The sequence below is a fragment of the Homalodisca vitripennis genome, chromosome 1, assembly GCF_021130785.1.
Source record: "Homalodisca vitripennis isolate AUS2020 chromosome 1, UT_GWSS_2.1, whole genome shotgun sequence".
In the NCBI taxonomy this organism is placed as follows: Eukaryota; Metazoa; Arthropoda; class Insecta; order Hemiptera; family Cicadellidae; genus Homalodisca; species Homalodisca vitripennis.
In genome coordinates, this window is record NC_060207.1 from 117,605,014 (window position 1) to 117,631,497 (window position 26,484).

Sequence of the window (26,484 nt, forward strand, 5' to 3'; positions counted from 1 at the left end):
TGTCTTTGTAAAATTAACTTGTTTGTTTGTCATTCCTTACATATTATAACTGTCGCAACAGATTACTTTATTGTTGTTCAATTATTTAAAACTGTATCTACAAATCCTTATAATAATAATAATATAAATGGGAAAGTGCTTTTGTTTGATTATTTTGCTTCCACGCATAAAATATTGAGCGCGCGCGCGTTTGTGTGTGTGTACGAGGATGGTTTGACAAGTCTTCCTACCAATTTTGTAAGTTTGGGAATAAAAAGTCACTCGAAGCCAAGTGTGGTGAATAGGGTAGGTGAGGAACCAATTCGAACCCAAGTCGAGCTTGTTTGGCATTGCGATAGCTGCTGTGTGGGCTGGAACATATCCCTGGCGAAACAGCACTTTCTTCCGTGCCAAGCTTATACGTTTTCAATGAATTCCTGTTTCAAACGGTCCAGGAGAGTAGCATAATAGGGCCCAGTCATGGATCCTTTTTCCAAATAATTTATCAGAATGATACCCTGGGAATACCGAAAGACAATGGCTATCACCTTTCCAGCTGACAAAACAGTCTTCGCCTTCTTTGGTGCATTTTCCAACCATTATTTGGCCTGCTCTTTGGTTTTCAGCTTTATATTCTTGATGGAAGTTACAACGTTTTAATATAAAAGACATTTTATTCTTCCGTGATTTAAATTGTGGAAGAATAAAACATATCTTTTATATTAAAACCTGTTGTTTGGTCTTTGGAGTGTAATGGATCCAAGATCTACGCAAAAATCCTGTGGATTGGGCCTGGAAAGTGTTCTGAGTAGAAATGTTCTTTTATTTCTGTTTTTGGTCTAATGTAAGCAGGCGCGACACCCATCGGTCACAGAGCTTCTTCATGGCCAGGTTTTCATGGAGAATACATACACTCGTTCAGTACAGATACCTACAATGTTAGCTATTTGATGAACTTTTAATCTTCGATCTCTCATTACCATATCATGTACCTTATCGATGGTTTCCTGTGTGGTGACTTTAACGGGCCGACTGGAGCATGCTTCATTTTCCGTGGTTCTCTGACCACGTTTAAACTTTTTGATCCAAAAGTAAATGGTCTTCAATGTTGGTGAAGAATCCACATGGACTTCGTCCAACTCGGATTTGATTTGTGCAGCTGTCCAACCCTTCAAATAATGTTTCATGAAAGCACGAACTGAGTTTTTATCTATCCTAAGAACCTAACTATGCAGTTACCACTTTTGTTTAAATGTACCATTTGTATGTGTAAACGCACTCAAAGACAGATTAATGACCAACACATCTCTGCAGGGACTGATTAGATGTTCAATAAATGTCCACATTTCGAGTAGTACGGTGAGGAGACGTGTTCACACAGCTAGGTTAGCCAGCAGGAGGCTAGAGCTACAGGCCCTGGTTTGACCAGGCAGCACCGTGTTGCTCGACTTGCATTTCCTCGTAATTACATAACGGGGCTCTTGAGCAATGGAAGTCAAAAATGAGTTTAAGAGGTTAAGATGAACGTATTCAAGTGTCAAAGCGAGCCTTTTCGAGATGGCTCTGTGAAGTTTTGGGGAGGCGCAAGTTTCGAATCTCACACAGCAACAGTAACTGTTCGTCGCTCAACAAATGCAGAAAGGTACATACTGGACATCTTACAAGACTATGTTATATCATTTGCACCTCTACCTATAATTGGTGAAAATGTTTTGCCGATGAGATAACGTCCGCCCACACAATGTGAGAGCAGTTACACGCTACCTAAGGTAAACTGGTTTGAAAAATTTTTATTGACCTCCAAGGAGTCCTGACATGAATCCGGTCTCGGTATCACGCACTACAAAATTTACGTGAGGTCGAACAAGCATTCCAGGAGGAGTGGAAAAACATCCCCTAAGAAACCACACAAAATTTATTTCGTGTTGTGCGTAGCAGGCTTCAAGCTGTGATTCGTCGTCGAGGGAAGTATAACCGGGTATTGGCAATTTACCACATATAATAAATTTGTTCTCCGTAAAAAGAAAACACTTATACATCAATTTTTATTAATAAAAATGTTTAATAACACACTACGAGTACATTCCTTTTTCATAAGTATTTTAACACCAAACAAGCTAAATGTAAGTAAATATATACCTTTTTCCTCTTAAGTAAATATGAAATTTAAATTAGAGAAAATCAAGTAGTACGATAATTTTGCACAGCAGAGTAAATATATTCAATTACAAATACTCTTTTGACCTCTATCTCAATACAAATGTCAATAATGAGTTCATGTTTATCTCAAAATGTATTATTCTCATAGACATTTTTATAAATAGGTTATTTATTCAATACTGACTGATTATAGATTTTAAAGACTGATTAAGAGCTCCATAAAGAGGAGAAATTCATCCATTTTACCTTGGACTATGAACCTATAATTTATTGTTATAAATTGACAAAACTGTAATGGAGTAATTCCTTTTGGGTTAACTGAAGGAGTAATAATATCGAACACTCTTGAGCGCTTCTAATAGTACGAGTAGCAACTAGTGAAAGGCTGTTGTTACGGTTCTACACTGTGCTCTTCAGGTATCATCTTCTTACAAGCAGGATCACCAAGCTCATCGGTGGCGTACCAAAAGTCAAGGTTCTCTGTACCTACAAAACAATAATGGGCACAGAAGTAAGATGAATTCTCATTTCATTTGGCGTCTACCTCCATTAAATACCTTACAATAACCTTACTCAATTAAGGGCTCCAAGGCTGACGATGACTGACAAATGAGTCTATTGCATGAGCATTCTTGTCATATTACTGATATTAATGAATTACTGAACGAAACGACCAATGAAATGTAAAAATGATCAGGTACAGCTAAATAATTGTTCCTCCGAGATGGAATATCCAGAGACAAAAATGCCTCATTACTTTGCAGATCTTGCTTCGTGATACTGTATACGAGTAGGAAGCCAGGCGGTCTGTGTTGGATTTATTTTAGCACAAGACTAGTTGTTGGGGGAATGAAGAAAAACACATTATACATAATATGGGTCTGTATAAAATCGACGATCGTATGTCCTAGACATTCAGATGAAAAGAGGAACTTCTATACTAAGTAATGCACATGCTGTGTAGAATACCAAATATATATATATATATATATATATATATATATATATATATATATATATATAGGACTTGTCATTGAGTCTGGCTATTTTATCCGAGTGTGTGTAGTTAAGGTTTATTTGGTCACTACGTCACCGCTACTTAAAATTGTTTGGTTTTTGAAAGAATTTCTGAGTGGGTTTCTTTGTAATGTCGTAAATATTTCTCCTAACTCTAAAGATTTACCTATGAGCTACTTATTTAATACTTATAAATTAAAAAAAAAACGCGTTTAGGCTTACCGAAAGAGTAGACTTTGTGAATGTGCTCTCTCCTGTGTAGTTATGTATAGCTACATCTTATTTCAGCTACCAATATATCGAACTTGCCAGATCTATAAGTGATCAGTCTGCGACTATCAGCATCAGTGGAAAGAGCTAATCTTCGCACAAGGTGTAATCTCTGTATGGGCGAAAATACAGAAGATCTAACAATCCACGCAGGACAGTAGGACCCAAAACTGCAGTTTCGAGTATACATATATCACGCTGAATTAAAACTTCCCCGTCCCCTACTCTCTTGTCACAAAACACTGAATTTATAGCAATTATTGGACCAATTACCAGTGTACGCGAGATGTTTGTCAGCCATTAATTTGACACTGGACCAATCAGTTTGACAAGCCAGCTTTGTGTAGTGGTCGAGGTCAAATATTCATGTTTAACTCGTACATGTACCCACACTAGTGTCAATAATTATTGTTCTGCTTCCATGATTTAACACGAGCAAGCGTCCGCGACAGATCTCGTTCATAATAAATTAGATTTAAATCAAGCATGAATTTATATTAGCGTAGATTGTGCTTGTGCTGCCCTTGTCCTGATCAGACAAGCACATACATGACGTACGAGTTTAGCGTCCAACTAAAGTAGTCGGGCTTATCTAACTCCCTTACGAAATTCTAAGCTGTATTGCGTGAAGAAATAAACTTCTTTTGTACTATCAAATATTTTCAAAAAAATTATTGATTTGAAATTCCAGAAATTTTCGAGAAGATTAATAATTTGTAGTATTAGCAACATTATTTAATTGAGTTTAAATTTTCATAACTAGTGATTTATTAGTTTATTGATTGGAATTTCAATGCTACTGCTGTACGGCATTGAACAACCGTTCCTTTGCAGAAGCATAAGACTATACAACTATCCCTTTGTGTCATCGCGAAACTGTACTTCTTTCCCGTTTCGGCAACAAGAGACTGTACTACTTTCCCTTTGGTTCAACGCGAGACTACAAGTACTTTCCCTTTGCGGCAGTAAGAAATGTAGGATTGTTCCTTTGCGTCAGCGCAAGACTGTACAACTGTCTCCTCACCTTCACACCTGAATAGTTATGATATGATGCAATCAGACATTTTTATAACATAATTACGGTACTACAGTAGTTACTAAGTAAAAACTTCTCAAATCATCGACTAAAATTCTTCAATTATTTTAAATTTAAATTTAAGATTCTGCGCTATTACAGACCGTGTAAAACTCCACTGTTATACAATTTGTCTAAATAATGTTTCCGCTATTTATAGATTTGTTTATTCAAACGTTGAAGTAAGTCTTTAGCTCCGAAGGAATGATTTTTTAACTCGTTAAAAGACAAACAATATTATTTTCGCCACTACAATACGGTCTAGAAATGAACATTATGCATTGTTAATGGATGTAGGCTAAATCCAGAGAATATTCGTACTTGTATATTACACGAGATAAAGAAACATTGCCTCTAATAACTCATCCATTCCGTGGATGTCTCAAGAGTAGAAAAGCAAGAAGAAACTGTCGACACTGCGAGCTGGCCTTTAATTAACTCGTGTCCTCTGCCCTACTCTGCCACTGCTGTCTTGATCAAATTTGCACTTCTTCTGCCAAATGAGATCTCCGGTCCGCTTATAAACAATTTGGCCACAAAATTAACATTAAGAATTATACCAATTTATCTATGCTCTCAAATGTTGTTACGTTCTCAAAGTTTGTATTTGTCATTTATGTGTGATTTTTTTCAAACTGTGAAACTAAAATGCTACATTATGTAGATGTTCATTAATGAAGCACTTATTTAATTATTTCGTTAAATTTATTACCTTTTAGTAAACTATTTTGTATGGAAGCCCAGTAAAATCATCAATCCAAATTTGCCATAGGACATTCAGATAGAAGGGAATTCGCGGACTAAAATTAATTATTTTTACAGATCGTCCAGAACATTTGTGTATATAATATGTTAGGAAAATGTACATGTAAATTGGTTTTATTAAATAAAGACTTAACGTATTCACTCCTGTTGCATTAGACTTTACAGCCGATATAAGGCATTCTGCCTTCCTTTAAATAGTTAAATGTTATTAAACACATTGCTTCTATTTATCAAAGTCTTACTAGCTATGAACTGCTCAAAAGATGTATAAGATGCGAATCTCAGAATTCAAATGAGAGTTTGAATAGTGTTATATGGAGCATGTTGTATGGAGCATGTTAAATGCGGAAAGTATCTAAGAAAACAGTTGAAAGAGCTGTGGCTAAAGCTGTCACAGACTATAACTTTGGAAATTCATCCTTGTAAACCTTAATGTGCTATTCTGGTATACAATTAGGGCTAGCATGTGCAAATATTATAGAAAGAAGAGACAGAATAAGAATCACGCATGCTAAATTTAAGAACACAATCAGTTAAAGAATTTCGAAGAAAACTGGAATTTCTAAGGGTATACCGAGAAGAAAATCTAATGGAACTAGAGGGTGCAACATTTGGTGCCGGAGAATCTTGATGAAAAAGTGAAGTAGCTTAAGTAAAGGTGTGTAAACGAAATATTTGTACAAGATTACGTGTATTAAACGTATCTTAACTTGACTCTACGTTTCCTGAAAGTTTTATTTTCTTTTATTTAACCACGGGGACAAAATCTCTACTTGTATATAATATAGAGACTAATTTTTTTAATTCAAGAATAAATGTGTAGGTACAACCTCTAGTATACATTAAAAAAAATAAAACTGTAACTACTTTTCCAGTTATTTAAAGTAAAAACCAATTAAAAAACCAAAATTACATTTAAACAGTTTTTACTGTAATTTTATCTATGTACATTTGTCTTTCTTTGACAATAAAAAAATGTCCACTATTTTGCAATGGTAATTTAGGTTCTTATTGTTTCTATAAACATTTTTAAATTAAAATAGTACCTTCCATTCTAGGAAAAGTTTAGATGTTTTTTCTTGTTTTACCATGCCTAAAAAAGTGCTCAACAAACAATCTACAAAAAAAAAAGAATTAGGAAATTGGTTTTATTTTCTCTCTCTCTATATATATATACATAATATATATTGATATTGATTGATGTAATTTCATGCCGATTTTTATATTGTCTTTTGCACCGTAACAATATAATATTTGAACGATTTTAAGTGGTAGATACTTTAATGTTTGTCCGATCTAAAAAATATAGTGTTTGTTAATTTAAATAATGAGAGTGCTTCGTTATCGCTAAAAAGTACTCTTATACTCTTTAGGATATATCACTAGCACTAAGTTTTCCCCTTTAAAGCTCAGCCCTTCTTTACAGTTAATATCGAGATATGTTTTGGTATATGTCTTGCACATTTTGGATTTTGAGCATATCACTCCTGTGTGACTATATTTAAGAAACTTAAAAAGCAAAACAGGCTAAGCTGTTTTTTTAATTCCTTTATATAATGAATTCACTTGAAATGTAATCTTAACCCAATATGTAGCTTTATGCCATCAGATGTCTTATTTGTATGTCTAAAACAATAATTGATTGAAATAAGACTGCATTCTGTTAAATTCCGTCAATGTCAACATCAGGGTCCGTATTTATTACCTCTGCCCAGTTTGTGGAAATAAATACGCTGTATTTAGCTAGATACGGCAGATCTTCCAGAACTGTGGGTTCGAAGAACTTGATATATAACTCAAAACCTATTATATATAATTATTTTGAAATTTTGCATGGACTTCGTATGGATTTCCAATTTATACCGGGAGTGTATTTTTGACTGTAATAGGTTTCTCAGTCCTAGGTTTGTACGAAATTATATTTTATTCATCGTGACAATAAGGCAAAGTAAACCCTTATTCAATTAAAATTTGTACGCAGCTTTATGAATTTTAATACAATTAACTATAGTTATTATTGTCTTTCTTAAAATACCATTATATTTGTAATAATTACGTACAATACCTTTCTAGATTTTAACTAGTACGAGTATATTTACATTGGTGATACAATTGTTTTGTTTAAAACATGTTTTTATAAATAAAACGTATTTATTACCTCGAGGGTTTATGTTCATTCACACATCATTATCGTCTTAAAAGAGACTTTAAGGCTTTTAAAACTTTATTATATTTATTTGCTACTAAACCAGACAAATATTAATAAACTAAAATCTATACATGGAAGTTCCTATTTTTGTGAGGTGCCTGAAGAAGAATGCCTTGCTATCGAAAGGCCTCACAAAAATAAAGTTTTAAGTATTGGTTTGTGTGTTTTAAATGTAATTAGGCTAGTTAACGATGTTTATACATTTGGTTTATTACACTTGACAATTGAATATAATTACTTGGTAAATTAACTTTGCAACGAAAACAGGATTTTTTGACATTTGCCATGGTTTAGTGATAAAAGAAAATAAGTAACACTTCAAACGATCAATTGGTGTTTTCATATTTTATACGAGCAAACAAATAATACAAAAATTCAATGGTAAACTTTTAACGCTAAAAATAATTTGAGACGGAGTACAACAAACCTAAAATAACAACTGTGCATAACTTTGTTGATTTAAACTTTCCTCATATTTGTGATATGATGTCTGAATGGATAACAACAATGATAAGGGTTGCCTTGTCAACTGCCTTGTATCGCAGAAGTGTGTATCGCGGTGAGGTTGGAGAAGTTGAGTTGTTTATGGTGGGGGGGGGGGTGGCGGTTGGTTAGGGTGGGAAGGGGGGACAGATTGTAATAGACATCGAGATTAGTAGCTGTTCAAAGTTTGCACATACATTTACACACTTGGATTGTATAGACAGGATAAATAATATTGCTCTTGTCCAGATGTTGTTATACAGCAGTGTATGATGAAAACTGGGTTGTATAGACAGGATCAATTATATCGCTCTTGTTCAGATATTGTTATACAGCAGTACCTGATAATAACTAAGTTGTATAGACTGGAGAAATTATATCGCTCTTGTTAAGATGTTGTTATACAGTAGAGCCTGATAATAATTGGGTTGTATATACAGGATAAATTATATTGCTCTTGTTCAGATATTGTTATACAGTAGAGCCTGATAATAATTGGGTTGTATAGACTGGAGAAATTATATCGCTCTTGTTCAGATATTGTTATACAGCAATGCCTGATAATAATTGGGTTGTATAGACAGGATAAATTATATTCGCTCTTGTTCAGATATTGTTATACAGCAGTACCTGATAATAACTAAGTTGTATAGACTGGAGAAATTATATCGCTCTTGTTAAGATGTTGTTATACAGTAGAGCCTGATAATAATTGGGTTGTATATACAGGATAAATTATATTGCTCTTGTTCAGATATTGTTATACAGTAGAGCCTGATAATAATTGGGTTGTATAGACTGGAGAAATTATATCGCTCTTGTTCAGATATTGTTATACAGCAATGCCTGATAATAATTGGGTTGTATAGACAGGATAAATTATATCGCTCTTGTTCAGATGTTGTTATACAGCAGTACCTGATAATAACTGGGCTGAAAATGTTGTTTGAGCTCACATACCCACGTCATTCGCAGTCTTAAAATGTTGATATTATTGTTGTTTGATACTAACTTTAACAATTAATCAAGTTGTAACGATTATGTGTTTTAATTAATGTAATAATAATTTTACGTAGAGCGATAAGTGTATGGAAAGGCGCATAAAATACATTGGTACATTGGTGTTTTTCCATCCAAAGAGTTTAAATTACTTCATCTTGAAAGAATCATATTACTGGCACATAAAACACATATTCTTTCCCATTATATTGGAAGGCCTTCTGATTATAAGGGATTATAAGGTAATTAGGTGGCATTATGTACGTGAGCTACTTAAACTCTTATTATAACTCTTAGTAGCCTACTCGATATAAATGCCATAATATAATCACGTAAATCTGTAAAACACCACATAACTTTTCTAATAGAAAATAGCGTACACATTTTAAATGTTGTAAGACCATAACCACTTAGTTTTTGACGAAAGCATCACTGAACATACTTCATCACTTACATTCTTCAGTCATAACCACTCAACTTCACGCGCTTGTATAATTTGGACATCTAAATACATATATGAACCTCTCGCAATATCTTAACCACGTAAGACGCCCACGCTAGAATTTCTGACTCCGATTTACTGAGTTCTACGCCAATTCTACACGCGTACTTATTCATCGCCTTGAGAGAGGGTCATCGAGTGTTCATTTATGGGTACAAAAATAGGTACCCACCTAAGACTTTGACCTCATATATTTCACAAACTAACCCTCACCCACAAGTTTATAACCAGCTATATTTTCCAAGTAATACCTAAATCTGAACATTTATGAGATTTAATCTAAAAGTCAAGATAAACCAAGACCCTCTCACATCAAGATATCAATCATGTTGACACTCACAATTCTGATTTTAAGGCAATTGAAAGCGTTGTACGCGTATTCAATACTTGACTATTTCCCCCCCTCAATGGATAGTGCCAACATTTGGTTGTTCGATCACCAACGATCACAGCCTCGTACCCAGACATTCCCAACCTCCCTATTCTGGCCGTCCACCCTTTGACAATAGGCCGCGCTCTGAGATATCTGATTCACGTGAAGGCTTACACGATCTGGACTCCTGATCAATTTATCATGAATGGAGCAGACACATACACATCTCTGATCAGCCATCATCGTCGAGTAACGCTGTACACCTAATGCTTTCATCACGATTACAATACGACCCATTCTTCTTGACCACTCATCATTTAATCACCAACCCCATACAACGGTATCTGATATCACATCTTCCCGAGTAAGGTCCCACAGACATGCGTCTAGCCACCCGTATTTTACCAAGCTCCTAGCCATCAACTACCCATTATTATCCATGGACACTTCAACAACCACTCAAGACTCATCGTATTGTCTTAACGTTTATATGTAGCTTCTGTCAATCTTGGACTAACAAAGACCACTCCTCGTTATAAACGTTATGAAGCCCACAATATAGCCTCTGTATGTGAGACCCACTCTCAAATTTTTAACCATGTATCATTCCTTGGGCCAAACGTAATTAAAGAATGAATTTGTGGAATACTCGTTTAGTTCACTTTTCTACAACAATCCGTTTTTGCATAATCGATTTGAGACACCGTATATGATCCTCGCTGTTATAAGACGTTACATTGACGTCATAGTTGCGGTTGAGGTTCTGTATCGGAGAGACAATTGTTATCGCGATACCGGTAACCACACAACCAAACACGTCTAATTTATGCAATTGGTAACCAAATATAACCTTTATGGTTCGTTAATGGTTGATAAAATAAATTCCTCAATTTCATAAAAAAATAACCTCTCTCTAGCCTCATTGCCTCAGTGTCCTGATTGATTACTTCTCCGTACATAAAATATTTATTGGTTTTGAAGATTTTTTTAGTGAAGTTGGAGAGGCAAGACTGCACTAGGGTGTTTCAGACACGATCCTAAGGCACAGAGGAGCAACCCGGATATCTACACATAACGTAGCACCTGTAGTATGCAATTGTGTACTTGATGAGAGAATGAGAACACCTCCTCATCTGGGTCACTGGATGGCTGCTGCGAGTCTCTGATGTCGAACGATGCAAGGAGTTCGTTTTGAACTTCTGCGTCGCCAACTTTTTTATCTCTACAGACGGACGTGGACTCCAAGTTACAAGAGTCTGTGGCTCAAATTTCAGACGTATCCCTGAGTTTAAGGTGAAATGGAACTAAATTCAACATTTTTATTGAATCTACCCTTTTCACCATAGCTGTGATATATAAAGATAATCTGTTTATCAGATACTTACTAGTTCTGAGTGGGGTGATTTAGAAATCAGTTCTGGGTTCATTATAGATTTGGCGTGTATAAAATATATTACAAAAACTGTACCAGAAAAAAACTTTTTACATTTGCCAATTTTTCTACTTCTATCACCAAATGAAACAATCAAAATACCTTGATCCCCACTAAAAACAGCTTGGAATTAAATTTACAGTAAAAAATGCGTGATAATAAAATTAATTCAGAAAATAAATAACAGTACAATAAATAACGTATTGGTATCAAATAGTTAGCGACACTTTAGTTTAATTTAAATCTATATTGTCGATAACTCGGTTCTAGCTATTAAGAACTGTAGCTATTAATTGACATAAGTTTACAAATAAATAATATAAACAAAGAAAGTTTATATTATTACGCTGTGTTACAATAGGTAGGTTACCGTCCTAGATTGGACCGAACAATGGGTAGTTTATAGAACAATTATTAATAATAAAGGTAGAACGATTATTACTGTTAAGACATAAATAACAATATATTTTGTAAAAATACATCAAGATAAGTGTAATTGTTATTGAACAAGGGACCAGCTGATATTCTCAATTTCTTGAGATATTATATAAAGATGACTAGATCAGGATGGGTAAGATATGTGTAAACACATGAGAACACAGATAGGAAAATGTGCCAAACCAGAGCAGAGACTGAGAAGTAATGAGAGTGCCCCATGTGACCGTTAAACACGATTAGGAATCAAGAGTACGATGTATGAGTGAAAAGGTGGAATGATCAAAACATTTACAAAATGTCCCAAAGCCCTTTCCTTCTACGGCTACCTAAGTCAATAATAAGCAAAAGAGTACAGTAATTAAAGTTTGCTTGGGTGGCAGGGAAAACACTTCAGACAATTAAATGACAGTGTTCCTCAGGGCTCAGTATTGGCTCCTCTGCTGTTCAGCGTTATACTGCAGACATTTCTAATACTGTATCCAGAGGGTGATAGCCTACTGTAGTGAGGGCGTTCGTTGTGATTTAATTTAACACCGTCAAACATTTACAGGGTGAGGCAGACCACCAGTCCGCGATGTATATAGCTTGAACCGAGAAACTACATTTGCTTCAACGAAATCCCCCATATTTTTAACACAAATAATTCGGGTCACCTAAAGTTACACCAAAATTGCACTTTTGGGAGAGTTACGGGTAATTCTTGTAAAAATTCTTGGTAAAAATTTGTTTCAAGTGAGGTCAATATTTCAAATATAAAGGTATTTCGCGAGCCGTACCGCTTACAGGTCTCTCTCTATTCATTTATCATTGTGAAAAAGGTTTTAAAATATTTCGCTTCTCCCAAGATTTCAAGATTATACATTAAGGGCGGTCCAAAGTTGTACTATTACACAATTTTTTTACTGTTATCTCATTAAATATTTTATCAATCCCAAATTGTTATGTAAAGTTACCAAATAAGTACTATTTCTAAAAGTATGTTAACAGTTGTCACTTTTCAGTACATTTTAATTTTTGTAGTTATAGTTCAAATTTAGGATAATTCAAACACGTATAATCTAAAAATCACTTAAATATAAAAAATTGTTTTAAAAAACCAATTGCGCCATCTTAAGAGGTAAGAAGAACTGGTCATCCGATAGGCCTAGAAGATATGCCACGTAACCTTACTGCACTTAAAAATTAGTTAATGACGTGTGCACCTCCCCCTCTCTCTGTCGCACAATAATACAAACTTAAGTTATAATACAGTATATTGAATTACTCATTAATTAATGTATCCAATTAATCCCAGTTTATGAATTGAACTGTTTATTTACGGACAGTAGCCTGTGTTGGAAGATCTTGAAGATTTAGTTGTCAAAAGACAAACCAATTCTCTACTCTTTTGTTCCATTAAAAAATAGGAAACATAACTTACCATTTCGTCTAACCAAGTATAGCCTGCAAAGATGTGAATGAGTGCTTCCTGAAGTCAGTCAGTCTGTGAATAATATTTTTAACTACTTATATTACAGTTTTCGCCATTCAACATGAATATTAGGAATAACACGTGGGTACTCACATACCAATTTCAAACTATTGACATGATTCAAAGTGTACAACATAACACATTTGAAATCTAGCATCCACACTCATGTTCATTCCATACATAATTAATTTCATATTGACCCAAAGACCACAAAACGAATTAGTTTAAAGACATAAAAAGCTATATATAGCTTAGTTCGTTAAGTTTAAGGGAGAGGCCAGATGTTCTCATTTAGCCTTATAAATAACAAAATCGTCAATTTATTGACGATAAACCACTGAACGTCTGTGGTTTTACTAAACTTTTATTCATAAAAGAAAACTGCGCAGGTTTATGGTACGCGTAAGTATGGACATTGTAGGTTTTTTAGGCTTTGGGACCGGAAGGAGTAAAAAATAGTTTATTTCAAATCGAGCGATTAATATTTTCCAATAAACGCTTGAACCAACAACGTCCACCACTATCGTCCAACTTGGACTAATTAACTTGGAACACAATAGACCTGTTTTGATATAACCACGACATTGTCTGACTGAGATTGACATCACCCATTGTCAGACTCTCCACATGTCCAATAACCTGTCAGACACATTCTGTGCCGTAATAGAAGTAAACAAGGTCGCTCGGCATTTATTGAGCTAATACATCAAGTATTTTAACTGGTTGTCAGAGAAATAACCTCAATTGCGTTAAAGTGTTTAAAAATCCAATTCATATACGGTCTTTTACACCATGGCATAACATGATAATGTTCAGTCGAATGTTTTCTACCACACTCATGGTTTGTTGAAGAGAGGGAAATGTGATAGTCTGACTGCTCAATGTGATAATCTATTCCTAATCATTTCTTTATTGCGTAATCATACAATTATTATCATTATAAGTAGTTCGCCAAATTGAGTTGGACAAATCTTCGTCCGCAGTCCCCCAACACTTGCTTCAAACTGGAATCAAAATAACGGTAGTTTCCTTTAGGTTTTTTAGTTCCGAACTCTTATAAAATACATTAAGAAAATAACATTCATATAAAATGTATAACTAAAATAATATCCATTATTTTATTTGAAAAGTTGGAATCATTTTAGGAACTGGATTATTTTAATTTGTGAACATGTAAAAACAATATTACTGTGAGTTTAAAATAAAAAATAAATTGAAAAAAAGATGGTAACGGAACCAATCATTGATTCATACTATATAATTTCGTATGAAGTGTGAAGTAATTTTGAACATCAACCATAAAAGTGAAGATTAACATTATTAGTATACAAGATAGAAGTACGCCACACTACGTGTCGTGTAACAGGCTTCGCTGAAGTTTCATTCTCTAGGCGTCCTGTGTACAGCCTGCAGACAGACAGACGTAAAATATCTGCCAGTCTACTGAGTATACTTGATATACTTTAATTCACACTGTCAAATCACATGGATAGACTCAGATGAAACTTTCCTTGAGAAGCATGCAAACTTTCAAACATATAACTAGTTTTCTATGTCTTGTGGGCAGATAAACAGTCAGAAAATCCTACAAAAACTAAATTGACATGAATATTACGCTGGGCCAAATTTGGGTGTCACTGGTAAGTTTTTCGAAAAATGTAGTTAGTGCGTGGGTAGCCGCAAAAGCATAGTAAGAATTCTTAATTGAACGGCAGCAAGGTCAGAAAGGAAATATGTTTCTAGACGGATTTTGGGCTAAATATGTTGCAGGTACTTCAGTCAGCTCCAAATCCCTCCTTTCCAACAGTAACAGTAACTTTCCGAATGTGCCTAAATCTTCAATAGTTAGATCTGAATTCCCTACCCGACGGCGGCGGTTGTACAATAAGGGAGGCGTGCTTAACATTTTTCTTGGTCATCTCAAACTCATCTAATATGTAACCACTTTCATTCTCTTCTTCACAACCTAATGATCATAGACACATGATTAGGGGTCTAAGTACTTAATTATTTGAACCTCTTAAACGACACAACTATGCACGCATTTACAATTAATTGGCATTTACATTATTATATTATTATTATTACATTATTATTTTATACATATAGCCACATGCTTATTGATTTACAAGAAACATCCGAATCACTTTCGCTTATTAAAGTATGAAAATCTAGTTGTAATTCCTCAAATAATGTTTAAAGTTCCTCAGAAATCCTAACGCACCAACATAATATGCGTAAACACAAGACCGATGTGAAAACCAATTTTAATTATTACCAGTTAGTTATCTATTACCCATAAAGTACGTGTAATTTATTAGTCAATCTTCCAAGTATATTTGTGCTCCCACTTACATAAAAACCCTCATTTTATAGCGAAGAGGGAAATTTATAGGGAATTTATAAGACTTATTTAAACACCCTTCATGTGAGAGAGGACTATTTGTAGTGAATATAGTTTTTACTATAAAATATAACATACTGGATAATACTACTAAAGAATTATATGAATATGTTTTACTAAAATAATAATATTAATTACGAAATGTGCGTTTATTCAGTGTACTCAGTTTGTTTCTTAGACTGTAGATGAAGAAGTCATACTGAACACGGTTAAAGGTATTGCTAGTTTCTTGATTAAGCTTCAGCCCTGCAAGATATATCTACATAGACGCCGAAGTATTTCAAGAATCTAACTGTGGTAGCAATGTTTCGATACGGTGCGAACTGGAAAACAATTAGCTTTTGTAATTACAAATTAATTGTTCTTGTGATGTACATCTTGAATGTCTCTGATGGCATTTTGATGCTTAAAAGCCACATCGACAGATGCGGTAAGTTTAGAATACATGCGTTCTAACTCTAGGAAAGACTGGACTCCTGCTGCAGAAAAGAAATATAATAAACAGATTAAAAAGGTTATATTATCTGGCTAAACAATATAGTAGCTTTTCTCTAGGTTCAGGAGTTACTACTAATTTGCTTCCACAGATACCAGTTCGAATATCTTTCGAGTATTAAGAGGATCGTTAGTAACGGAATTATTCGTATTCTAAATTTTATAATTTGAAACAAATAAAACTTGGGTCTTGTTATGTGAACCGTCCGATTTGTAGCAAACAGATTCTTGTGCATTTCTTTACAGATCCTTCGTCCACTCTAAAGGACACACTGTTTCTGGAATAGAATATATCACAAAGGTATAGATAACAATCCAGGCTAACATGTGTCTGTTGAAGCCGCAACAGGCAGACACAATATCCTTTTTCCTGCAGGTGAGATGTAAAAACTTCTGTGTGATTGCATACCCGTCGAATTGTATCTCCGCAACACATCTTGAAGATGAAATGAGTTCTAGGCGCAATCTCAGAGAAGGACACGTGTACTCCTTTTAATGTTATACTCGTAATTACACGTTTTATAAAATACTTTTGTATATTTAGGAAACCTTTGTGTATGTAATGTTAATTTGTCGTCCTGAAGAGAATTTTTTTCGCACGAGCCAAGCGACGCCCAGGGTGAGGATTTAGACGCGAGACAAGATATTCTTATTTCATTAATACACATTTATCCCGAGAGTGAGAAGGAAATCTCCTCACATGAATACATTCTTTTCTCAAGAGTAAAATGAAACTTTCCTTACATGAATAAATTATTCTCCCGGAGTTGCAAGAAACTCTCGTCACATGAATAAACAGTTTTCTTGAGAGTGAGAAGGAACTGTCATTGCATGAATACAGAATTACCCTAAGAATGAGAGAAAACTCTCCTCACTTTAATGAACGATTCTCCACAAAGTAAGAAGAAACTCTAACACGAATACACAATTCTCCTGAGAGTAAGAAGAAACTCTCATCACATGGATACATAATTCTCCCAAGAGTAAGGGGAAACTCTCATGAATGAACAAATTCTCCGGAGATACACAGTTTTCTTGAGAATGAGAAGGAACTCTCATTGCATTAATACAGAACTATCCTAAGAATGAGAGAAATCTCTCTTCGCCTGAATACATGATTATTCTGAGATTAAATAAAAACTTTTATCATACGAATAAATAATTCTTTCGAGAGTAAGAGGAAACTCTCATCACATAAAAAACCCACTTCTTCTGAGAGTAAAAAGAAACTCTCCTCACGTGAATGAACGATTCTCCACAGAGTATGAAGAAACTCTCGTCACACAAATAAACAATTCTCCCAAGATTAAGAGGAAACTCTCCTCACATGAATTAACAATTCTCCCGAGAGTAAGATTAGAAAAAACTCTCATCATGTGATGAGAGTTGATTACACAATATTTCTTGTCTACGATTAAAAAAAAAATTCAATGCACTTTGGTCTACATTCTGACAATTATGGTTGTTAGTAATTATGACAGCGACTGATAAATGTGTAAAATAAACACTTTGGTTCTGGCTTGAAAGGAATTATGATCTACTTTACATAACAGTGAGAGGAAAATAACCAAAGTTCAATGTTGCTTGTTTCTTTGTTGAATGTTTTGCTATTTAAAATAAACAAACGTTATGGTGAGTTTGTAATAAGCATAATAGTCGAGAGGTAAAACATCTGCCATTGTTCAATATTTACAATCCAGTATGTGTAATGACTAAATATATTTTCTAATAATTTCTATCGGAAATATTTAGCAATACTTATTCCATGATACCATCGGTCACTAAATTTATATAGTTGCTTCACCAATATGTAGCAGCTGTAGTACAATAATTATAACCACATAAATTATAAAGCGCCATTGGAATACTGTTGACTGGTGCAAGTTAAACTCAGTAAGACGTCTGAGATTATATTTTCTTTGATTATAACAGTTCAGAATTATGTTTACATTTAGATATTATGTCTCAATACATTTTCCATAAAAACTCCCCAACAACTTCTATTAGTTTTACCGTCTTTCGTTACATAAAACAAATTGCATTTCTCAATCAAAACTATCGTTCAGAAATTATGAAAGGTTTCATTCTGATTAAACTTGAACTGAAACCCTGGAAAACGATACGAACAGTCTGAATCGTATAATAATCATCTGTATGTCCATTAAATAAATTCTCGAGAAATCATTTACTATTTTTGTGTCTAAATATTTTAAAATACAATAAATTCATCCCATTTCATGACGAAATCATAAGTCTTAAAAACAATTACTAAGGAAATCAATCCATTCTTATTATAGTTAAAATGACTTTAAATATTATAAGAACATCTTTAATACTTAGATTTAGTTTTGTGTTGAAGCCATGGTGAGACAAACTACGCCCAACCTAAGATTCCAAAATTCTCAAAGTAAACATTCTCAGTGCGTAGTATTTCGGCACTATTTTTTTTATAACGATATAAAAGATGGAACTTAATATTGCACTGTACTCTTGACTTTTTCTGCCAAGAGTAGAAGATTTTATCTCTTTTCCCTGTTGGCAGCGAAGAAGTGGGAATTTGATCAAGACAGCAGTGGCAGTGAGGAGCAGCGGGCTCAAGTTAATTAAAGGCCAGCGCGCACTGTCAACAGTTTCCTCTCTGTTCCCCTGGTTGTGTCAAACACGAAGGCATCGCTTTGCTCATAAAATCACTTATTTGTGATTTTTATTTTTATTCAATATCAGCTTCTTTTTAGATACACATGAATATAGAAAGAGTAATTTATACAAATTTTAACCCACATTATTCTACTGGTACCTTTATAGGATATCTCAGTATGGTGTAACTTACATTAAATTGCAAACTACATCAAATTGTAAAACGGATTAATTTAAACAAGAACCGAATGAATTGGTTATCTATTGAAAGACTTGGAACTTAACATTTTGCTGATAAGTAAACAAACTTTTTCAAATTTAAACCTTAATGATTAATGTCAATGCAAGCTATTATAACATAAAATAATGATTTTATGTATCGACTTGTATTCGTTTTATTGGGCTCTCACGTCATAACATTATTTAAAAATGTACACTCGTTAAATGTACCGAGAAACAGGGTTTTTGAAAAATTTGCAATTTATGACTTGACAAGTATAACTTTATTTTCATATTCCAAAACTGTTCTAATTAGATATTTTATTATAACAACCATCGATACAGTATGACGCGATGATGTAGCACAATATGCATTATAATTTTTAAATCAACACTAATGAGTAGTATGCAATCTGAATAGCTGTAGTGTAATTGGCAACCCTACCGTCTGCTCCCTCAGCCGACATTAACAGCTGTGTATCGACAGATCAACCGCTGTCCCGTAATGAAGTAAACGAACGCTAATCTGCGTTCGTACGAGTAGTATGCAATATGAGTAGTTCTGTGTGGTGGGATTGGCAGCCCTGCGCTGCGGTCCGCTCTCTCAGCTGATGTTGACAGCTGTGTATCGACAGATCAGCTGCTGTCCCGTAATGAAGTAAACGAACGCTAATCTGCGTTCGTACGAGTAGTATGCAATATGAGTAGTTCTGTGTGGTGGGATTGGCAGCCCTGCGCTGCGCTGCGGTCCGCTCTCTCAGCTAATGTTGACAGCTGTGTATCGACAGATCAGCCGCTGTCCCGTAATGACGTAAACGAACGCTAATCTGCGTTCGTACGAGTAGTATGCAATATGAGTATTTCTGTGTGGTGGGATTGGCAGCCCTGCGCTGCGGTCCGCTCTCTCAGCTGATGTTGACAGCTGGGTATCGCCAGATCAGCCGCATGAGTCCCGTAATTTCGTTGAAAGCAATTGAAAAGATGATCCGATAGAGTAACTTCGGTCAGGTTGGTTTTTATACTGTTCATTCAATTCAATCTTACTTCAAGACCAACATCTGGAAACGCAGCCTTTCAATTTTTACAATGATTCGAAAATAACCTCAAATTCGTACTGCTTCTTATAAATCTATTGTATCCGTAAATTGACTTATCCTTATTGGTATGCACTCTTTCTTTCTATATTTTGATGACTAATGGCATACATAAATGTATTAACTGTGATGAGAATAAAATAGAAATATAATGTGAATTATAACTAATAAACATTCAGTGTCCTTGTATTATTACTATCACCACTATATGGCTAGTTAAAAGAAGTATGATTAATTAGTTCACGTAATAGTTCGAAAACGAGATACAGGAAGATTAAATTTATATCGGACGTTTCTCATAGTCCTCCATAAATTCACTTTTTGAATAGCTTATGTACTTACAAAACCCTTCCCAACGTAATTAAAGTGATTAAGCTAAATATATTTGTCATAACTTTAATTAGTAATACCACATTGCTATATAGCAAAAGCTTTTAGTTGTTTAATTAATTTAGAAAGTCCTACTATTACTTATATGCTGTTTTAAATATTAATTTAAAACAGAATATAAGTTCTTACGTATTAACAATACATAACGAACAATACATAACTTTTCATTGTATTAATAACAATCAATTAATGATTATAAAGGTCTAAATTCAGTACTTGAATATTCATTGGACAATCCTTAACATACAGTCTTAATTTATTACAGACATATTTATTAGTATAACAATTGGAATGCCTACAAGTCTTCCAAGTAACTATATTATATTAATGATGAATGATGATTTGAAAGTATTGAAGAATTACGAAAATTAGCCATATTTACGTGTTACAACAGTAACGCGACGTTTCCAGAACGGTCTTCCCTCTTCATCAATTGTCAAATCCTAAAAACATGATTTTAAGCATGTGAAACACTAATGAACACACACAAGTCACAATTAACATAATAAGTTTGCGTCAAAAATATGAACATAGCATCTTAACTCAGTAACACGTAGACCTTTCAGTTATATTATTGCACAGCAAATGATTCTTGTACATTGACCACCAAAGTAAAAAATGAAGGGTATATCTGATATTTACCATGTTCTGATTTCCAATACTTGGATAACTATTGGAAGTGAAAAAGAAGTAGTATTCCATACACTAATTACACTATTGTGTTTTTAGGGTTAAAGTGCTCTGCTTCTTGGATAAAGGGGTAGGGTACGATAATCGGACCCGGTTTTTATATTGAAGAATGTAATCATTGATACCTAATCTTCGCATCTCAAATCCTAGACTATCAATCGATATAAAAGTATCTATAGTTCTCAATATCAATCACATGTTTTAAATTAAAATATGAATTTAATATTAACAGTGATCAAACAAATTATTATAACCAAGATTAGGAAAACTGAAGACTGAAGATATTTGCTCCTCTCACAGTTACAGTTGTTTCTTTCCCGCAAATGGGGTTTTCGGTACGAGTCCAACATGTTGAAGCCACGAAAAACACGTTCTATCATCTTTCAAAGCAATGTCGTGTAGTTATCTAAAACTTACTGCCATTTTTAATAATCAAATGTTACTTATGTAAAATTGAAATATTACCTTACGTTTATTATTTAAAAGTGTTTACAGCTGTTGATATAGATTATTTAAGTCAATTGTTCAAAATAATTAATTAGTATCGATTTATTATATCGATGGTTATGATTAATTAATATCGTTTACCAATTTCGATATACATATAAAACTCAAGAGCGAAATAAATATTATCCCAGACACTATCTTGTGGTGTAGGAATATAATTTTTTCAAGGAGAGCTCCCCACGAGACATTTAGAATCAAACTGAAAAAGATCGGTGTTTGTACAAACAAGAATTAAAAAACAATGCTCCTTCCACAAAAACTGGAATAGTTTCCACACTGATTCTTTCTTGTGTTGCAGGGTCAGAAATGCCTCAGAAAATGTTCCTCGGACGAGGATTGTAAAAGCAAGAAAAAGAAGTGTCTCTGCGACAATGCCTGTGGGATGTCCTGTATAAAACCAGGTACGTGCATTGTTATTTGTTGAAACACTGTACACTGATTTCTCTGTGCAGGTAAATTTCATTAGACCAGCCTAATAGTAAACAAGACATTAATACTTACGGCATTTTATTTTGCTTCCAGCTATTATCATAGTAATATACTTTTATCACAAAATATTTTGCCATTAAAATCATTAGTTCCGTAGTTAATTGCAATTGTATAAATAATGTGGCTTCCAAATTTGTAAATAAATAAATGTATAGAAAATACAGTAAGTACAATATATAAACCTCATACTTCCATAAAATATTTAATGTTTAGAATTAAAACCCCATTTATATTCTGTCTTGTGTTATGTTTATGTCTACAGACCTTTGTTACAGAAGTGTTATATAACATAATTATGTTTATAACAACTACATATCGTAAAGATGATAACACACACCCATAATAAACGTTTTTAGAGTATGCATTGGTTCATTGTATAGAAGTTATAATGTATTGTTTTTAAATGCAAATTACATTTTATAACTCTTAGAAAGTTTAAAAACAAAACATCAAATATACTTTGTACATTTTTATTTTACTTTAATGAAAATTATAACAGTCAAATTTTTTTAATACTGAAATAAAATTGTTTTATGAACTAGCTGAGTATCCTCGACATGCACTTTTTACACATGCTCAGTAATAACTAAACATTTACGTTTCTTTGTAAGTGCTCATTAAGAAATGTTTAACTCTTGTACAACTAAGTGCGCATTGCTTGAAATATAATTTCATCTGGGAAGTACTTCCAGAGAAGGGAAAATATTCTAAGAAAACAACTTATAACCATGAAAAGGTGTGCGATTTCACGAGTAAATAAATAGTCTCCCTCATGTATTATCTGGTTAAATTGCATAAAACGCGAAGGAAGCCCTACAGTTCTGAAATATTGAAAAGTAAAGGTACCAAAAGCCTAAGGGTGTCAAAAAATGAAATTGATTTCATGGTAATTAATGTTCATATTGAACTTTTGAACTCCTCTGAGGTTTCAGGAACATCTAAAAATCAATTTCAATAACATTTACATTATCACAGTGTAAAATGTAGCAATGGTATAATGTAAGCCTGAAAATAAAAGTTTTATAAGGGACTAGCTGACCCGGCGAACTTTGTCCCGCCTTAAAGGCAATATCACATGATCACATTTTTTACTTTTTAAATTAGGATAATTGTAAATAAAAAATATAATTATTCAATGATTCTTTATTTGCCATTTATTGTAGCACCTTGTGATAAACTACATTTTTTGTTTTTTTATTAGGCGCGAAAACAAATAACGCGTATGGTCTTCCGACCCGTGGGCATGCCACATTTAATTGGCCATGGGAAAAACATGGATGTTTGAGATTAAGACCACAAACTTTCAACGATTGGCCTTGTGACTTATTTACAGTCATGACGGATCGGAAATTGAAACCGTTTAAACTCAAATGGCATGTCGGGTGGGATCATCGGGATCCTCGGAATGAGAATTTCCTCACCTTTGAGTATTGTGGTGGAAATCAAATTGTTCATGAATTTACTTACCACCAAACTTGTTCCGTTGCACAGTTTTGGTTGGTATAAGTTTCGAAGTATGATTACTACAGAACCAATTTTTAGTTGTAAATTGTGCCAGGTACATCCAAGGAGTTTAAACATTCAATTGGATAGTTGGTGGCATCATCTTCATTTGTTACACAGTCAACAGATTTGAAAGAATGCAGTGTACCAATGATCTCATTCTGAATTATGTAGTTTAAGTCATCTACATCTTTATTCTTAGCTGCCAAAATTGCTCGCTCACTCAACCATTCATTATTTTTGAGGTTAGTAATGATGTTTGGGAATACTTTGTTGATGAGTTCGTCTTTCGATGAGACAAAGTTACAGATATTCCGAGGAAATGAAATCAATCCGCTCGATTCGTCGACAGTTACTGGACCATTACCGATAGTCAACAATTACTCAGAGAAATTTTCAGCAGATTTATCGTTCAGCAATGCAACTCTCATGTTTGTTGTCAGCTGAAGTTTCCTAACATAGCGCCATAGATTCGATGATTTGAGGCAAGCGTTTATTTTGTCGGCAGCAGTCGATCTGGGAATTACTGGCAATGTTTGGCGGAAATCGCCAGACAGTAAAATAGTTGCGCCTCCAAAACATTTTTAATCATTACGTAGATCTTGCAATGTTAGGTTAACTGCTTCCAATGCACGTTTATGCGCTATTGTGCATTCGTCCCAGATGATGATCTTCGATTCTGATAAAACTTTCGCCATAGCGGAGCGCTTTGTAATGTTGCACGTTGGTTCTTCAATATATTGAAGATTTAACGGCAATTTTAATGCAAAATGTGCCGTACGACATCCTTCTAGCAATGTGGCTGCTATTCCAGAAGAAGCAACTGACACAGCAATGTTGGATCTTGCACGAACAGTGGCTAAAACTACTGACATGAGGAATGTCTTACCAGTTCCACCATGTAAATATAAACCACCGTTTCCATCATCAATTGCCTTCATTAATGTATCATAAACTTCCTTTTGTTGGGGGTTCATCAGGGGCACATTTGTTTGAACTACTAAATCTAATTCCTGGTGATCATATTCACGTTCCCATTCCAATTCTCGATTAAATGCGTCATTCATTTTACGATTTAGCGCTGGCATTCCTAACCTGACTAATAAACTACCACACATGAGATAACTCATGTCTTCGATCAAGAGCAAGGCCCGATTATGTATCCCCTCATTCATTTCAAGATCGTAATTTATTGAACTGACACGAATTTGATGTAAAATATCTTCTGCCATATTATCCTTGTATTTGTGCCACAGGTTAGATGGGTTCGATGGAAAGCATGTCGAAATGATGATAGCAAATAATGTACGTATCTGACTTGGAGATGCAGAGATAACTGCTTTGAATTGTAAAAAATTAAAATTTGATTTGTATTATCTGGATAGTAAAGCCTATGCTTAACAGTGATTGCAGAAACAGTTGAAACAAAATTTGCTGTTTCTCTTAAGCTTACTCTATGCTTTAAAACTATAAATGTAAAGAAATTTAAAATGGTAATTAAATGATATAAACATATATTTCTTTTGTTGCATTATATATGTTTACAAAGAACAGCTGATTCAATTTGAACAGGCCCTTTCACTTAATAACATATGTTTGCTGTAATGCATTTCTTACGGGTATTTCCGTAACTTTTAGAGACCATTGGGGCGGAATCCTGAATCGGGAACGGGATAAGAAGTAACCTATGTGTTTCTCCCAGTTCTTAGCTACCTCCCTACCAATTTTCAGCCAAATCGGATCAGCCGTTCTTGACTTATAAATAGTGTAACTAACACGACTTTCTTTTATATATATAGATACATATGTGTACCTTCTAGGGCCACTCCAATTTTAAACTTTGGGTGTGTTCTATATTGAAGGAACCGAGAGATGTTACCTAGTATAAGTGCGACCTGAAAGTATGTAAAAAGTATGCAATCTAGAATCAAATATCATACATTACTTAAGTATACCCTCTGGGATAACAAATTTATTACAACTAAGAGAGGAAAAATGTAATGTAACATACTTCATAATCTTAAATCTTATTATTATATAAGACTACCACCGCACCACCACATTATGGAGTTCTGATAATGTTTAGAGTCTATATTTTCCATTTAAATTAGTATTATTCCCCATCCCCATCCCTTCGAATTAACAATTTTAGAGAGGAAGGGGGTGTAACTGTTTTAATGAAAGTTAATACAGTTACATTTCAACAATTCACCTCCCAGGAGGTTTGTACAGAGTGTATAAGAGCTACCGTGCCTCCTTCTTTTACATGATAACTAAGGGTACTCTAATATTGTAATGAAACTAATATAAACAATTAGGTTAATGGTGTTAAGAAAATATGAAACATTAATATGTTTATTTTATATAACATTACCGTTTTAGAATGGTGGCTGTTTTCAAGCAGGACTGTCTCCTGCTCGGCCCACTCCCGCGATTGCTGCCATTGTCCGTATCATATCAATGCTGCCTCGCCTCCCATCCCAGAGATTCCGATACCTTTTGTTCTCCTCTTACAATAAACAAGCTATGTTTTCTTTCCGCGAGTAAATGGAAGATCGAACGAGAAATGTAACAGAAATATTTCCTGATGTTGTTTTTGTTTGCCGCTTGTTTTGTGCTCTTCATCAGTGTACGAGATATTTACTTCATACGAGTGCGATTGTGACGTATCTGGTTTGAGCGTATGAATGGAATACGAATTAACAATTTCTGAGAGGGGGGGAGTTTTAATGAAAATTAATGCAGTTATATTTCAACAATTTACCTCCCGTATGTCCTGGTTTTGTTGGCATTGATCTAATATTAGTACGATTGTTGTAGTTATGTTTGTTATGGGTATCGGAATCACACCCTAACGCAATTTCTTATCGCACACGAAGATAC

The 26,484-nt window shown here is 34.2% G+C and overlaps 1 protein-coding gene across 1 annotated transcript in view; it reads left to right on the forward strand.

The window, feature by feature from the left end:
* Positions 1-26,484, forward strand: part of LOC124352733 — a 168,430-nt gene that overhangs the window by 65,355 nt on the left and 76,591 nt on the right. The window contains exon 3 of the mRNA XM_046802374.1: positions 21,908-22,010. Coding sequence (XP_046658330.1) covers positions 21,908-22,010 — 103 coding nt within the window. The remainder of the gene's footprint in view (positions 1-21,907; positions 22,011-26,484) is intronic.